Source organism: Apaloderma vittatum, unplaced genomic scaffold (genome assembly GCF_000703405.1).
Source record: "Apaloderma vittatum isolate BGI_N311 unplaced genomic scaffold, ASM70340v1 scaffold18924, whole genome shotgun sequence".
Taxonomy (NCBI): domain Eukaryota; kingdom Metazoa; phylum Chordata; class Aves; order Trogoniformes; family Trogonidae; genus Apaloderma; species Apaloderma vittatum.
The window spans coordinates 49,371-66,921 of NW_009714686.1; the positions used below are offsets into that span (position 1 = coordinate 49,371).

General features: G+C 37.5%; 1 protein-coding gene across 1 annotated transcript in view; it reads left to right on the forward strand.

Annotated features, from left to right (window-relative positions):
• ROBO2 (roundabout, axon guidance receptor, homolog 2 (Drosophila)) overlaps window positions 1–17,551 on the forward strand; it is a gene marked incomplete at its 3' end in the record, with an annotated part of 112,091 nt that overhangs the window by 30,850 nt on the left and 63,690 nt on the right. The window contains exons 5-6 of the mRNA XM_009868869.1: window positions 4,356–4,483; window positions 7,792–7,803. Of these exons, the coding sequence (XP_009867171.1) occupies window positions 4,356–4,483; window positions 7,792–7,803 (140 nt within the window). The remainder of the gene's footprint in view (window positions 1–4,355; window positions 4,484–7,791; window positions 7,804–17,551) is intronic.

Sequence of the window (17,551 nt, forward strand, 5' to 3'; positions counted from 1 at the left end):
CCATGGATGATTGGTGGCTGCGTATGAACAGATACACTTTTGAATGTAGTGAAAAAAAATTTATAACTATGACAAAAACAGTTTAATACAAGGTTATTGTTAGATGCTAAAGCCAATGCATGAATCCAACCTCATTACATTAATTTATGATACTTAAGAACAGTTAATGTGTTTTGGTTTATTTGTTATTGGTTTGAGCAGATGGCAATGGTTTTGACACAATTCAGTTTTTTATTTTTCTTCTTTTCTTTTCTTGAAAAAGACAAGGCTCTTTTTCCCACTTTGTCACAGCTGGTTACCAATCAATCTCAATTCACGGTACAGTGATGATAGCACATGTTGTTCAGGGGCCAAATCTGATTGGGTTGCATTTTCAGCAGTGTTTCGTATCAAAAAAAAATTGTGTCTGAATGGCAGTGACTGTCAGCACACTATTGTACAACTGTCATTAATCAAAACTAGCAACAATGAATGCATTCGTATGTGCCAGAGACTGCCAGATTTCACTCAAAATCACCCAATTTCTATTAGAATTTCCTCACCAGCACTGTTTTCTCATCTGCTTGTTGTTTCTCTGTTTCTTTCTTCCTTTCCAGTCCCCTGCCCCACCTGCCCCCTTCCTTCTCGGTTCATTAAAGGCAGACCTGCTCTAACTATTACTTGTAGAACAGAAATTATGTAACATGGTGCCCAGAAGTGGCTGGTTTATATCTAGACACAGGCTGAATAGCTGTTTAAAAGACCTCTCCCAGCTCAGTCTGATGGCTGAAGTCTAAGTTGAACTGAAAGGTTAAGCACCTCCAAATGTTTAACAAAGAGAAGTACTTACAATCAATTAGATGGCCATAAACACGTGAAACTGATGTCCGATGCCCTATGTTGTTAGCTGAATGTTGGCATTAATTGGCTGGGAGTCAGCAATATTTGGGCAATATGTCAGAAGGTGTTTCTTGACACTGCACATACTTGGAAGGCATTGCAGCCTTAGTGCGCTGGCAACGTTAAGGACCAACTTAACCAGTACGTTCTAGTTTTCTGCCATTCTATCATTGATCTAGGAGTCTGGTCACCTCTCTCTGTGATTGGTGTTAACAGGCAGAGAGGCCCTGATCCTAATTCTCAGGTGTTCAGTAGCACTAATCCAAATGAGAACTAACTTCTCCAGAAACTCGTATGTAAACATGTTGATACGAGAATATGAGGCTCTGGGATAGAGAGGAGACAAGACTCTGTTCAAGACTGTACAAGTGGGTCTTCAGAAACTGAAAATGTATTCAGGCGTCACTCCTTGTTATTTCATGGTCGCTTTCTCATGCAAGTTCCTCATGCTGCTGTGGATCATGCTGAAAGCCAGTTTTCTTCCTTTCTTCTTCCTGCCTGCTTCATCTGTCAATGCTCTTCACTGAACCATGATGACTTCTGGGGACAATGTAGGTGGAACAGATGACTGAGGGACAACATATCAGTACCTCAGGAAAGCAGATGGTTATAGTGTCCCATGGGTCCACCTAATTGCTAGATGGCACGTTCTGTCAGGGCAGTCCTAAAACCCACCGTGGCATCGTTGGAGCTGCAGACTGGGAGAGCTGCACATCTCCTTGAAGTAGCTGATAGCCACACGTTTACACCACTCTCCGTTTCATGACCCAAGTGGGAGACGATGGCTGTAGCCCTCCGCTCTGCGTCCTGGCATGCCACACAGCTGGCTCGTTCCCCCAGCAGCCTTTGCACAATTTGCATGATTGGCAGGTGCAAACACAAAGAGTGCCGAAGCTTGCGAGGCAGCTGGCTGGCATGTCCACACCAGCACGCTGGGGAGAGAAGGAGGCCGAGTCAGCTGCAGCCCACAGCGGAGCGGAGGGCCTTGTCCCAGGCTGCCTGTGTCCCAGTTCAAGCAGCCACTCAGTCAGATGCAGTCCTGCTGCCTGTCTGGTTTGGATTCGGCAGCTGTAAGTGAACCATGGGGATGCTATTTGTCCAAAAAAAACCCCAAACAATGAAATTAATGGCTAATTGTTGCCTGGCTTTATAACTATGATTCCTATATCCAGCTCATATTTATATTACAACTGATTTTAGTTTTCTCGTGTTACAAGAGCTGAATACAGCTTGATACTTTTCATCCCCTGGAGTTGCCCTCATGTCAAGAAAATAAGTATTTTCTCTTGTCTGCAACAATGTGGTCACCAAAGACAAATAACTGCTCCATCATTGTGGGATACTGTTGTCATATTCTTGAGATTTTTAAGGGAAACAGTTTACCTTTTCTTTTTTATGAAAACAGTAATTTCTATTTGTCATTGACTTGTGCAGCACAGCATGCAAAATGACTTAATTGGTGAGCAGTTGAGAAGTGTTCCTCAGCTGCATATAGTTGTTCAATATAGTTACAATAGATCTTTACTGCTCCAGAAACTACGTATTAAATTCTCTAGCATCATAATTTTCCCACCCACACTAGCAAAAATACTGACCCTTAAAGTTTCTGAAGTTTGCCACCTCATCTACTTATTCCTTGCCTTGGCATATCTCTTACTCATTAATTAAACCTGAGGTACTGCACATACGTATAACGAAGTGTAACTCCTAACCAAAGAGGTATTGTATGTGTTTATGTTTGTCTCTGATTGAATAGTTAGCCTCTGCTTGGTCTTTTTTAATTTATTTTTTTTGCTAATGAATAGAATTAACATACTGAATATAGAATGAATCTGTACTGTATTGTGATGAGTATGGAAAAATTTCTTGACTTCTCTTTATTCTTGGAATTGCTAGTAATGCTCTAATTGATGTGAGCTTTAATCAAACATAACAGAATTTTAAATGTTCCAGCGTAAAGGAACCTTTGCGTTAAGATGTTTTAGAGTCTGTTAGTAAACAATGCTCTCTCTACAAATATATATGTATCATTTTATATATATTATTATACAAATATATGTAATATTATATATATATAATTTTACAAATAGATATATATTTCCTGTACTAAAGGAACCAATAGCAATGCATATTATGTACACAGAAATAAACGTTTCGGATTCCCAAAGCATTTAAAAATACTCAGACCCTCACGACATTCAAGTAACTAATTACATTACATTCTTATTCATGAAAACATTTAAGGATGCTCTTCCATATGATTTCAATACATTTGCTGAACAAGCCTACCAAGACTTCACTATATGAAAAGAGAAGATAAATTAGTTCTTCTGAAGTTATGTCATGAGTGTGTATACAGTGAGAAAGTGTACAGATGTCTCCTGAAGTCTCAATCTTTCTTTAGTTTCATGTTCTTGTTTCACTATTTGATACATGAGAATCTGAAGTTAACGTGAGATTCAAAGGGATTTAAGGTATCATGGGTTAGACATAATATCTAGAATGAATGTTATTGAACATAATTTTCCAAGAGAATATTTCAGGAGTAATATGTCCGTGCTGAAAAACAGGGTTTTCCTGACTTGGGAGCCAGAGAAATTTCATACAAGATGAAGTCTACCTTTGCCTTCAGTGAGCTTTGGATCAGAGCCTAAAATAGTTTGTTAAGCATGACTTCCGCAGGATAATAACAACTTAACTGGAGGTATTTTTATATATGTAAGCACTTTTAAGTCCCTTGAGAATGAATGTGCACTGTATGCAGAAGTACTTTTTATAATTTCAAGTTTTATACATCCTCATAGTTTTAGAATCGTTACAACAGTAGAAGCAAACAGGCAAAGCATAACTGAATTGTTTATAGTTGCTTGTAAGAAAGAGAAAATGTTATTGTCCACCTTTAATGAATTGTTTTGTAGTATTTCTGTGAAATTGATAAATCTCCTTTAATGTGCCTCCTCAATAAACATCACCTTCCCGAGCTTAAATATATTTTTTATTGTTTGTAATTGTATAGTGTCAGATCTTACCAACATGTTTACAGTTTCTCTAAGGAGTTGCTGCTAGAGAGAAAAAGTATAATAAAGGGAATTTTCAAATCAGCAAAAGGTAGAATGTGTAGCTCTCATGGTTAAAGGCATGATAAACCTGAGCTGTCATGTATTGATAACTGATGTCTGATAGCTTAATTTTATGTTATTGCTCTAGATCAAGGACAAAGTGAATGATATTATTAATAAAGCCCTATTAGTGAGTGAACATAGCAATACTAATTTTATGTAAAGTTTCTAACTAATGCAGAGTGCAATAAAAATGTCATGAAGATTAATGCTTGGTGGAATTATCTAATGCTAGATAATAATTTATCTTCCAAAGTTGGCTCCAAGATAGGTTTGGACTGGCATATTCCAGGTGAGAGTTTTTGTTCATTTTTCTGTTTTCTACAGAAAGAGTTTTCATTCTCTTCTGTATCACAGGTATGACATCAAAGATGACTACACTTTGCGCATTAAGAAGGCCATGAGCACAGATGAAGGAACCTACACATGCATTGCTGAGAATCGAGTTGGGAAAGTGGAAGCCTCTGCTACCCTCACGGTGCGAGGTGAGTGTTCCCATGGAGGGAGGGCTTGTGTCTTATATGGATAAGTTGCTTTCTGACAAGATGGACCACATACTTACCTGGCGCTGTTTGGGCTTCACGTACCCTATGCAGTTGCAGGTGCTGCACTGATTTACAAGAGAAATGAGATCCTGGTCCTGTTGATATTTCAAGCAAAATTTTAATTGACTTCAATAGGATAGGATCTCCCTGCTGTTCCAATGGGTTTTTATTGAAGAACAGATGCATTTATGTGCATAAGCAAGCTCTACATAAACATGGGTATAGACTAATATGTGAGCCATCAGTGTAGGCTATTATTCATGTTCCTTCAGTATAAGGAGTATAGTAAGTAACTGTGTTTATTAATGTCAAACATAATACAGATAGTATTATTATGTGATTAGCTGTGCCATAATTAAACTCTCTACCATTACTCTTTATCTGAAAGATAAACCTTAGCCAAAGGAAAAGGAAAATCCTAATTAAATTTTGTAATTATTACAAAGTAAAGACAAACATATTCTCTCCTAAAATATTCTTCATCTTTAGTATCCACTCAGTGTTTATGTGCTGCTGTTTGATGTGGTAAGGAGGTTTTAAGACCAGCAGAATAATGAGTTGCCAAAATGTCTTTTGTGACAGTAGATGTAGGCATGCTAAAGATTATGGGGAGAGAAAAAGTTTACAGGCTAATATTTCCATACGAGTAAATAGAATATAATAGTTTTTACTTCATTCCAAAAGATAAGCAGCAATTTGGCACAATGGGTATCGTAAAGACACTATTTCACAGTTTAGTGGTGCATGCTGATGGTTTTCAGTAGAGCTGTGAAAGGTTAATAAAAACATTTTTAGCTTTATCTGTTCTCCTCTTTTCATACACATTAAATCAAATGTTCAAAGTCTCAATGGATTGCTTTATTAGAACTGGGGTCAACTGACCCAAGAGGCCAGCTTCCATTTCCATCCATTTAATGCATGGACACAGTTCAGTTTAATTTGCTGAATTCAAAGGGAAAAAAACACACCGAGGGCTTTGTGAAGGGGGGAAGATGTTAGTGTATAACAAAGAAAAGCGAATATTGTGATAATCCATCTGCTAGAATATTACCTCAGTGTTCACTTTAGACAGTAAGTGATAATGCAGCTCTTGCCATTTTAAGCTGAAGAAATAGGCTTACCTGCTGCCGGCTTGTGTAAGAGATTGTTCTTCTGTTTTGTAACGTGAGAAGACTAGTCACTATAGCAAACTCCCAGAAATAATCTCACTCTGTTTTTCACAGGCAGAATCATGTATCCAATAAATCTGGCAACCAATTCAATTGTCTTTGAACACTCCTAGAATTGTGTCCACATTGTACATTGCTGGAGCAAGCCTTTCAGATTTGCTATGCATATCTGTGATATAAACAGTAGCTAGAATGAAGCAAAATCTCCTTTGAAATTACTGAAGCTTGAACCTGATGAAATTAAATTGGGAAAAAAAACCCCAAACAACAGAGGAAATATATAATTGAATTGATTTTCCTACAGTAAAAGCAGATTTGCATTATCTTGGGTATTTTTCCCCTCTGGATTTGTCATTTAGAGTCAAATACGTAGTGTTTATCCAACGCAAAGGAAGTCACGACATTATAAGCATATTAAATGTTCAGAATATGACAGAAAATGAGAAAAAAACCCAAGAAATTAAATGGAGAAGACTTACTCTGAATTTTCTGAAAACAAAGGACTTGGCAAACTCCCATTGACTTTAAAGGGACCACAAACAACAGTCTTTTTAAAGGAAGCCTTAATTCTGAATTCTTAACATTTTCCCAGTTTTGTCTGAACCTGCTTTTACTGTAACCACTTGTCATGTAGAAGAGCAACACCACAAACTTCAGTATCAAGGGTGCCTTGGTCCTTACAGGTGTCGTTTAGCTACAGTTGCAAACCTGACAACAGCAGCCCAGTCCTTAGCTCCATCCCTCATTCGTGGCTCCATCTGCTCAATGCAGGGCATGAGGATGCTGTCAGGAAGTTTGTGCTACGCTGTCACAAACAAGAACAGAATCTGAATTCTGTGACTCAACCTTCATACCCTCTTTTGGAAAGATGTGGATGATTCTTACTCCTCATCTTTCTCCAGAAGAACGGATATGCCCATAATACTAGAAGCCAGAAACTCCTCAAATAAGTGATGGGTGAGAAAGGGCAGCAGGCTCAAAATAGTTAAGTGAAGTGGTTGTACTGAAGTACGGATAAAGCCTTAAAAGGTTGAGAACTAAGAAGGTCCTGGTATGCTGTGTTACCGCTGAATCTGCATATCTCGCATTTAAACCCAGCCTGCACATAAGCACGTAGAGCTGGTTAACTTCTTGAAAAGATAAACACTCCCCCCTAAAAAAAAAAGTGTCGATGCTCAGAAATGTATAACTACTGCAGCTAAAATAAGGGAAGTTTCACCTACACAGATGCAATCCCTAGTCATTTTTACGTCCAACTTTTCAGCTCTTCTGAAAGGGGATGTCTGTATTTTATTAGCAGAGGGTCTGACAGCCCTCTTCACCAGCACAAGTACAATGAAGGGCTGTTGCTATAATCAAGAAATCACTTGTTGCAGCAGCAACTTTCAATCTTGATATCAACCCGAAACAATATTAACCTGTCGATCATTTAGCAGCAATATTTTTTAGGAAGTAGAAGTTACCTAAGTGGTAATTGAGGGGTTCTAGGTTGAAATCCCTGCAGCCATTTCAGCCTGTTTGTTATATTTTCATCAGCACTGTCAGTGAGGGAAGAGGAGTGTGCTGTAAGCTTTCATGCCTGTTACTGAATGAGAAAAACTGTCCTGGGCTTTGTGTAGCCCTTTCTGCTGTAATGACTGGTCATACTTAAAATTCAATTGGTATTTGACTCAAAAAGCAAATGCCTCGCATCCACTGGCATGACATTTGGCAGTCTATGGCTTAAATTGATGTGTTCATCGGGATCTAAAAGTTTGTGCTAATGCAATGCAATTTTTCTTTTATCAGGCATTAACAATGATACTTGATGATGGCATGTGAAGATAATAAAAGTGTTTCTCAAAGAATGGTTCCAGTCAGCTTGTTCAGATGCTATGCTCAAGTAAATGTGATAATAGTGGCACGTGACTAAACAGTAACAACAGTAAAAACTTTACTTAGGCTGTCATTTGAGGGGTTAGCAGTCATGGTAGTATCCATAGTGGAAGGTAACATTACACGTCATGCATTCTGACAGATATTCTTTTCTTTTTTTAATTTCTTTTTTATGTTCTCACTACACCATTGTAATGTCAACAGCTCGCCCTGTTGGTAAGTAACCATCCTTCTATCCATTCTAGCATGGCTTCATGCAGTGCTTCATCTTTCATTTGCAACTGCATTTAGCTGGCTGAAATTAGCAGCCAGTGCTTAATAGCTTTAACTGTCTAACACCAGGCAAGTGATTCTGACTGACATAATTTCTAAACTTCTCTGCTCTGTCATGTATAAGTGCATTTTCCAAATCACCAACAAATACCAATCAGCAAAACGAAGTGAGTGTGATGATACTGAGCCAAAATCACTCATTCAGATATTTTTAACAGTCTGTTTAAGGGCCTGGTATAAAAGCCATTGAAATCAACAGAAAGAATTGTATTGACTTCGGTGAGCTTCTACCAGGCCCTAAATGATCCGCTCATTATGCTTTTATTGCATAGCAGTAAAAGCACAGGCTTTGCATGTCCCTTCTTTCTTGTATCTTTGAAAGAGCCATGAAATGAAGTAGTCCTGAAATTGAAGAGAGGATGGAGTAGATTTCCGTGCTTGTTAACAAAGTTCATCATTGGTTTTTGCCCTTGAGTCATCTTGGAGTGCATTTTGGAATGCACTGTCTGGGATGTAGACTGTTTGGAATAACAAGTCCAGAGGAAGACAGCCTCTGGGTTTTTAATTCCTGCACTGAAAATTTGATTTTTTTCCCTATGCCTTTGAAATTACTTCTGAAATTTATAAAAATCTAATCCAGCATAGTGGGAAATTTGCAACTGTCAGTAGCTGAAATTCACTTTTGGTGTTCAGAAATGTCCTGAGTGTATTGTTATGTTATTTTCTTTCACGGATGTTTACTCTGTGCCTGTGTGGATTTTCTAAATAATTTAACCAGTTGCAATGCTCCTCTGATTTTTTGTACTTTGTGTTTAGATGTATCTTTAAAAATAAAAATTTGATTACTCTCATTTTTTTGGATTAGCGTGAAAAGGCGGTGCTGGTGTTTATGGAGATTGATGAGGGGCTTGATCTTCCTTTATTTAGTCAGAACTTTTGTTAGATATGTGTTTGTCTAAAGTTTGAGAGTTTGAAATTGCCTCAGCTCTTCACAGTTATGAGTTTAGGGGAGGAAAGGTTGGAATAATTTAAAGATAAAATCCAGGTTAGGCCTCTGTTTCCAGAACTAAGGTGATCCCATACTTATTAGATTGCTTGAACTAGCATATGTAGACAAGTCAAGTACCTATGCAGTCATGGTTTGACTTATCCACACCTGAAGAATTTCCTATGCAGAATTGAAATTCACCATTCTTCATTTGGGATTTTGGTAGGAAACTTTAAATTCCAGTCACAACTATATTACATTGATATTACACTAGTTCTCAAGAAATTAATTCCTAGGATTCGTAACTGTAAAAGTGGAGTAAACTCATACGAAAATTTTTCTCTTCTTAGAAAATATGCTATGAATTTAGTATTCTTCTAGTATAAATCTCTCATGTTAGAGAGCAGAGGGATTGTGACTGTTTCTTCATTCACTAAGAAAATGCTACAAGATTAAAATTATTTTCTCACTTTGCTTCCTCTTAAAAGAAAGGCAAGGAAAAAAATATCACAAAGTGGAGACTGTTCCAGGCTCTGTGAAAGCCATATAAAATAGATCATTGGATTTTCACGAGAAAATTATAGGCTTTCAGCAGTGTTGATAGTGTGTCATTTCAGAACACAGATTTTTTTTTTTTTAAGGCTTTTGAGGCCATCGAGTCATCTGTGATTCCATCTCTGAACTTATACAGCAGCTCTTCTCAAGTTAAGTTATGTCCAGATATACGATCCCCTTGTGTGACCATGCCATGGTCAGTTTGGTATATTCCCTGCCTACACTATTTTATTTTACTGCAAATGAACATCTGAGACAAGAAAAATCTTCTTTTACTTGATTTATTCAGGAAACATAAATTAGAATCGTTGACCTTAATTATTATATGGGCATATGGTCTTTATCAAATTATTTAATTTAGTAATTACCTTTGTGAATTGTGAAAAGAATGTTGAGTAAATAAGTCCAACCCCAGAGATATTTAACATATAGAACTCCCACACAAGAGTGTATGTAGTTATTGTTGTGTATAAGCAGATCAGTTTCTTCAGGTCGCATTTATCTGATCCTGCACCTTAGAGACAGGAAGCTAAAGCAAACACTGCTTAATGTTATTAAGCTCATAGGTGGCTAGGAGGATGACATTAACACAAGTATAACAGAAGTATTTATATACTTATGTATGTGTTAAACTGCAGAGGAGCAGTTTAAAAGTTTATATGCTTTTGGGACACCTGAAAATTATCTAAGTATCTCTTCTTGTTGTTACTACCTCCAATTCAAAGCAGTCATGTCTGTGTTGTGTTTTAAACAAGACCAAAGCATTTTCTTTCAGTGGCTTGACACTGAAGAATATGGATGATCTTTAATGGTGCAGGATTGCAATTCCTTTTGCAAACAGAATAGTTTTCATTTTCTGTTAAGTTTTTCCCTAGTTTGAATATATGTATTGTTAGTTGTAATATTCGTATTTAAATTTCAGCTTGAGTGGAAAATTCAGGAGTGGGATTACCAATGACCATATTTGGTTCAAGAAGTTGTTAACATAGGATATGCACTATATAGACCAAATGAAGTACGATTCTGCCTGAGGTGGATGGTAGCTGGTGAATTTAACAGCTGTATCCCGTAGTACTCACCCTGTTTGAATTTGCTGCTAGGAATAAATGTGTTGGCCATTTCTCTTATTTGTAACTTCTTGAAAATATTTCCAACATTTATAACAGATGAGTATAGGAAACAAGACATTTATCCTTATTTTGACTATTTCTATCGTTATTTCACTCATTAGATGGATTTTCCAGATGAGCAAGTTAGTATTTCTCACTTTCACGTTCTGCTGTTTCTTATGGCAGCTGAGCAGGAGAATAGCTGCTAAAAGAAGCACAGAAGTTGGGAGGAGCCCAAAAGTTTCATATAGTCCCACTGAAAGTAACACTGACTCTCTTTTCAAAAGCAGTTGCTATACTGCTTTGAGACAGAGGACCTTAAGTTCAAATAGAAGATCTATGAAGATCTGATCATAGAATCATAGAATGGCCTAGGCTGGAAGGGACTTCAAAAATCATTTAATCCAACCTCCCTGTCAGGGGCAGGGACGCCACCTTTCGACTAGACCAGCCAACATGTGGGGACCAAGCGGGAATCGAAGCCTCAACCTCAGTGTTGTCATTGTTGTCAGCGCTGCGCTCAACCCACTGAGCTAACCAGCCCCGTTATATTTCAGTTACCTTTTTACTAATCATCCAGAAAGTCATTCAGATGAGAGTGCTTAATTTTCAAATTAATTTCAACTACATCCAAGTGGAAATACAGTTATTTGTATTTCAATTGACTTGCAGTAAGTCGTTTGCTTAATTTGTCATATTCTATGTCTCATCTTCCCAGAAAGAAGCGACATGCAGCAAATAGCTGGATACTTTTGCCACCTAGATAGAAACAAAGTATTTGAATTTAACTAAGGAAGTAAAGAGAGTCCAACCAAGTTACAAAAACTTCACTTCCCTGCCATGGTGGAAAAGAGAGAAACAGATAAGACACCTGCCATGAACTTTTCAAATTTCACATTATCTAAATACAATCTATTGACATTTAAGTGCAATGTGACTGTATGATGCATTTCACTCTGCTCTGGGAAGTTTTCATAACATAAATTAGCCTGGCATGACTTAATGGTCTATTAAGAGTGATGCAGCATGAAGCTTTTAGAGGAAATCCAGTGGCAGCAAGTGCAGAAAGTGATCAAGTGCCTCATTTTATTTTTTTTTAACTTTTCTTTTATTGCTGAACTTTAGCTTAGGAAAGTTTTTAAAAGTTCAATGTCTATATCTTTTTTGCCTTGCCCAAAGCACACTCAAATCAGTGGGAATTGTTTTCTTACTTCAGTGGATTCTGAGTCTCTGCACAAGTCTTTGAAGATAAGTGTATGAAAAAATCTTTTCATGTGTTGCTTCCTGCAAACTTTTCCCTTCCTTTTTCCTCAAGGAGAAATTGCTTACTTTTCCTTCAGGAGGAACATGGAAATCAATACATAATCTATTCACTTCTCCCATTACCTTCTTTGCTCTGTTGCTGCTAGCCATATGGCAGTTTGGATGTAATCTCAGTATTACTCCACAGCAAAACTACTGTATGCCTCACTCCTTGAATGCCAGCATTGTCAGTCAGCATAAATAGTCTTTTTTCTTCCTCACTTCTTTTCTTCTCTTCACTTAACAGTGGCCCAAATCGAGCAGATTATATCCTCTCAGCCTTTTTTATTCTCAAGGGTAAACAAACCAAGAACATGTCATCTTTCTCACTGTAGATGTAACCATTAGCCTATCTAGGTTTTTTTACCCATCATCTCCTTAGCTCTTCTCTTCAGCATGTGAATTCACGGTTTCTTGAAGGGGACAACCAGATTACACTCATTTTTTGGATGAAATCTTACTGTATTAGCAAGGGGTATGCTTTTCTTTTTTAAACACATTACCAGCAAACCCTCCTGCTGTCTCCCACGACAAAAGAAATCGTGGCAGATTACATGTCTTTTTGTTGGCATAATTGGTTTTGTTTGCTAAACTCACAGAAGGCATGGTAGCATGAGCCATCGCGTTTACAGTAGCAAGCAGAGTAAAGTGTTAAGATTTTAGGAAAGCACATCTTTTCTATCTGATCTGAGCAAAAGGTATATCCTGAATCTCAGACACTTGAGGGGGGAAAAAAGAAAAAAAGCATTGTCTAGAGTAGAGAGTCATGAGTAATGTAAGTTACTGGGCAGGCAGAAGCAGTGTTACCTCTCTTTATATCCATCAAAACTAAATGAAGGACTTTGTAGAATGGATTATCCAGGAATGTATGTAAGATGCAGACTTCTTAAATGAGATGATTGGACAAGAAATAATAAATTGGCGATGTATGATTAAATGAGAGCAGGATAGAGTCTAATGCTGATGTGAAGTTCAAATCAGATATTTTAACTTAGTGTATAAATGCACTGAAAAACAAAGAGGAAGAGGCGGTCAGGAAAAGTCCTGCTGCTGAACTTAGAGCACTGGAAATGGGAGTAGGGGACAGAAAGTAGATCCTTTTCTTTTCTGCTATGTAGGAGACAGAATTGTTTTTTTTAATAATTATTCTCACAGATTTTGTTTATTGGCATTAGTCCTAAGGAAGAAGGACGAACTTAGTAGTATTTTGTGGGGGTTTTTTGTGCTTCAACTTTTGTTATAAAAAATTATAAATGCAGATTTGGCAGTTAAGTTTATTGAAAGTGGCAAGGAAACTTTGAATATAAACTAAGCCTACTTTTTCACTATTGTTTATCTCACATCTCTTTTCTTCCACCATGCAGATTTATCCCACTTCTTTCTTTTAGGTCATCCAGGGATAAAAGAGAGATTTTATGTGTCAAAATATGTAGGACAGCTAGTGTTTCTTATTTATTGATTCTCTAGACTTCTTTCACCTCTTGCAAAGAAAGAAAAAATGCTTATACTTCCATGCTTTCAGAGATTATCTGCATCAGTGTTTCAGAACAACTGAAGGATAAAAATACTGTTGTATGTGAAATTCAGAATCTGAATTTAAATTGAAGATTAGAACAATTAGCCTACATATGAAGGCAGGTTTAACATTCTCAAATGATTAAAGTGTGATCTTTTCGCGCTTGTGTTTTCACATGGCTCATCTGAAACTAGCAAAGAAACCAAACTAAACCAAAAGCAATTTGTCATTTTCCATAAGATACGAGCAGGGCGAAGGACACTTACAGCAGAACTGCTCCTGGTAATAAACTTACTGAGACCTCGCTTGCCCCTGCTTTCTACCTCTACCCCATTGTAGCCTGATTCCTCTCCCCCAGCACTTCCTTTCATTCAACCTGCTAAAAAGTCTCCCTGCTTGCCCCACGTGCTTCTAATTTTGTGTATTTGATCTATTAGTACAGGACATGTGAGAATTAATTTTGAACTGCTGTCAGTATTAAAGTTGGTATCTGAGCTATGGATTACTGATAGTCCCCCAGGTTATGGGAAGCTGCTTTTCAGAATCCAAACTGCTTTGCCACCTCCACCCGTATCATTTTAAAAGAATATCGTGGGTCTTGTGAAAGGCTTCATGAGCCACTTGTTTTCCCCACAACCTACCCATGTGTCATTTTTGTTAGCAGAACCAATAGAAATCATGGAAGAAAGAGAATACTGTAAATGAAGAAGGAAGAGAACACAGTTAAATAAAAAAACAAGATTCCTAGAAAATGAGATCTATGCACTTGTTTCAAAGTCCAACTGCACTTACACAGACTAGGGAACAGTTATAGATTCCTATGGTAACATGATATTCATGATAGGGAGAATAAGGAAACTCATTTCCCAGACAAGTCAGTTGTAATTGGTGTTCTGAGAAGTTACTTCCTTCCCTGTCTATGAACACACCTAGTCATTGGAGCACACCATAAGACCGAGAAATCTTTTCACCTTAAAAAAAAAATCACAGTCCTTAACTTCCATTAGTTTATCCCTGATAAGAAATATCTGAATTAGTAATAAGCCTAACCTAAGCTCTCATCCTCTCAGACTTCTCTAATGGCTTCTGTGTCAGAGGCTACACCCTTGATTTATCATTAGTCATAGCTAATAGTGCACTATATAACTTTGTGTCCCAAGAACCACACATCACTTTCCATATCCATTAAGTAGATCTGAACTTCTGAGGAAAGAACTGCTGACACAGCCCAGGTTCCTAGTGTTTGAGACTGGATGTGTTTTCCATTTTCCTCTATTTTTCAGCAATAGTAGCCTTGCAAAACATCTTTCAGAACTCCTAGACTTTCATGTCTGCACTTTATGACAGCTTTTGCCAAAAAACACACCTAATGGCAAATGTTGTTACAGCAAGGGATATAAGTAGGCTCTTACAGTTTTCTTTTACATTTGTATCGCATAAGCATTCAGAAGTCCAATATCTACCAGGCCTTCTAGACAAATTTAACCATGGACACACAAAAGTGGAGGATAATTTATTTTCGGTCAGGAATTCCTGTACTGCCTTCAACTGTCATCTAAGCCAATATCCAGAACCAGCAAAGCAATCCTACAAATAAGTAGTCGTAATCCATAGATGATGTCAAGAGTTGCCTCCTGTTTCAAAATACCTAGTACTTCAGCTGGAACTCTGGAGGCTTCTGCAGTCTTCCGTATAAGTGTCTTAGAGACAAATCTTGATCTGTATTTGGTAAGACTGAAACTGAGTTTGATCTCTTAGAATATCAACACATATTGAAGACCAGTTAAAATGACCATGTGAATATTGTCACTGTGCGAAAGGTTTGAGAGGAGCATTGAGATCTCCAGTTTAAAGTCTTTGAGGGCTTTGCAAAAGAAGATTGTGGTGTTGATGGGGTTCCAGAAGTCAGAAGACAGTTTGGGGAATGTGCCACATTATCTTATCACCCTAACCAACTCTCTTCCAGGCAGAGCTACTGAGTATTGTACCAGGTGTAGCTTTGATTGTTGAAGGGATTATGATGAAATTAATTTACTGCTGCAAATGTACAATGCTGAAAAAGAGTGTAGATGGGAGTATTAGGTTGGTCTGCTGTCATTTCCCTGATGGAAGCAGAACTTAGTCTTACAGAATCTTGGTGCGTTACCATCCAGTGTGTTTCTGCTTGTTCATCAAAGCCTTTTCCCCTCTCAGTGAGCATTATCTGAGTTCTGCTTTGAACACTTACAAGTCAGCAGTTTTCCCCTTGCCCTCTTTGAACCAGTCACAGAAATGTGTTTACAGATAATAAAAAATTCTAATTTAAAATGAAGCACTCATCTTCATCACTTTACCTTGCCTAAGTAATCTTCATGTAGAATTATATTTGCAGTTCACTATCAGCTAAAGTTATTTGCAATTAAATGTTGTCAGATCTGTGATTTAAGGCCTTTAAAATTTGTTGCTGCCAGTCTTTTCCTGTAGCATATAATATTTTCAATGGGTCTGATCCAAAGACCGCACAATCCAATAGGAGAATTTCTACTAACTTCAATGAGCTTTGAATAAAGCCTCATATGCCATGGTACATAAGGACATTTTATCTAAATACACCTAATTAAAACATTGCTAAATTTTTCGTTATCTGAAAATTGTTTGGATTATGTAAAATGAGTTTGGTCTCATAGTGGCTGCCTTAGGTAATTGAGGATGTTTAGAAAAAAATCCAAACAACAACAATCGAAATCCCACTGATATTAGTTGCTGTGGTTACAATTCCATTTCTGCTTGCGGTAGCAGCACTGGACCAAAACTTGCTACAGTATCTATTTGTAATTAAAATCCCAGCAACATAATTTATGAACCTGAAGGCACCTGGGCTGAGGAGGGTGCTGGGAGCAAGTCATGATAATAAAATTCCCTTAGGATCGTTGAATACAGTGAGAACCACAGGTCACAAGATCAGCTTAGAAAACTATGTCCCTAGAATAATTTGTTGCTGGTACTTGATACGGGATCAGTGTAAGTTTTGCTCTAAATTCACCTTTGTCTGTGGTAATTTTCCCCTCCTCTTCTGAGTCTTCTGCCACGTTTCTTATCAGATGACCAGAGTTCACGTAGGAGAGATGAACTCACCATCTCAGTCACCCTTCTCTACATCAGCAGCTTTACCAGCTCCTGGTGACTCGGTGTAACCTTCGCAATAACAGTACTGGGAAAGAAATGAATGCAGTCCTTCCCATTAGATTAGAGATTCCGGTAATTATTTAGATTGGGGAAAAATTGAAAGATCCCTTTGAAATAATTTGCAATATTTGTTTCTTCTTTTCTTCCTAACACTCTTTAACATTTGAGCAGAGGCTACCTTTACATACGTTTATTAGTAGAATAAAAGATCCATTCAGCCATGCATTAAACAACATCTAGAAAGAGTGCAACAGAATGCACTCTTCCCATTTTGTGCAACGTAACTGATGCTCACTACTGCTCATGCTTTTCTGTTTCCATTTTAATTCTTGCAGTAGAATACTGTTCTGTGCTGTAAAAACAGTTCTGAACATGATGTGATTAACCTTAGGGTCCCCCCAACCCCTCATCTCAAAGCCCCCTTGTACATGGCCTATGCTTTCTATGCATGTTCAACCATCTGATTTCCATATCATCCTGCTCAGCCTCACAAGCGGCTATTAGCATAACACAGCTTTAGTGTGACAGTGATTGAAGCCAGTGCTTGCTGAATGCAGTATCAAAGCATAATTTGCCAGAAATCAAATCTAATTTACTGTGTACTATTTAAATTCCTCAAAACCAAAGAAAAGTGTTTTCAATGGAAGTGTATTAGGTCTGTAGTCTTAATTGTTCTTTTTTCATATTTTTGGCTAGTCCCTTGGAATCCAGGCAATGTATTTCCTTTTAAAGTAATTGTTTTTTACTTTCAAATGTCAATTAAGCCAGAGTTTTTCCACTCTGTTTGTTTCAAGCCAGTTAATGTTACATCTGAAACAGTAAAGGGTAATAGTCTGATAGGCACAACCTTGGTTTGCAGCTTCATAACAGTTTTTTCAACAGATTCTTCTAATGATCTTAATGCTTAGCTTGAATTAAGCATTAAAGTACTGCATAACTTTAACAGCTGAAGCATATCAAGCTTGCTGTTATTTCTCTAACTGTATCTTTTAGAATGTTTTAAAAATTCACCTACTTCGAGAGAAGCAATAATGGTTTGAATTAAGTTTTGTCCAG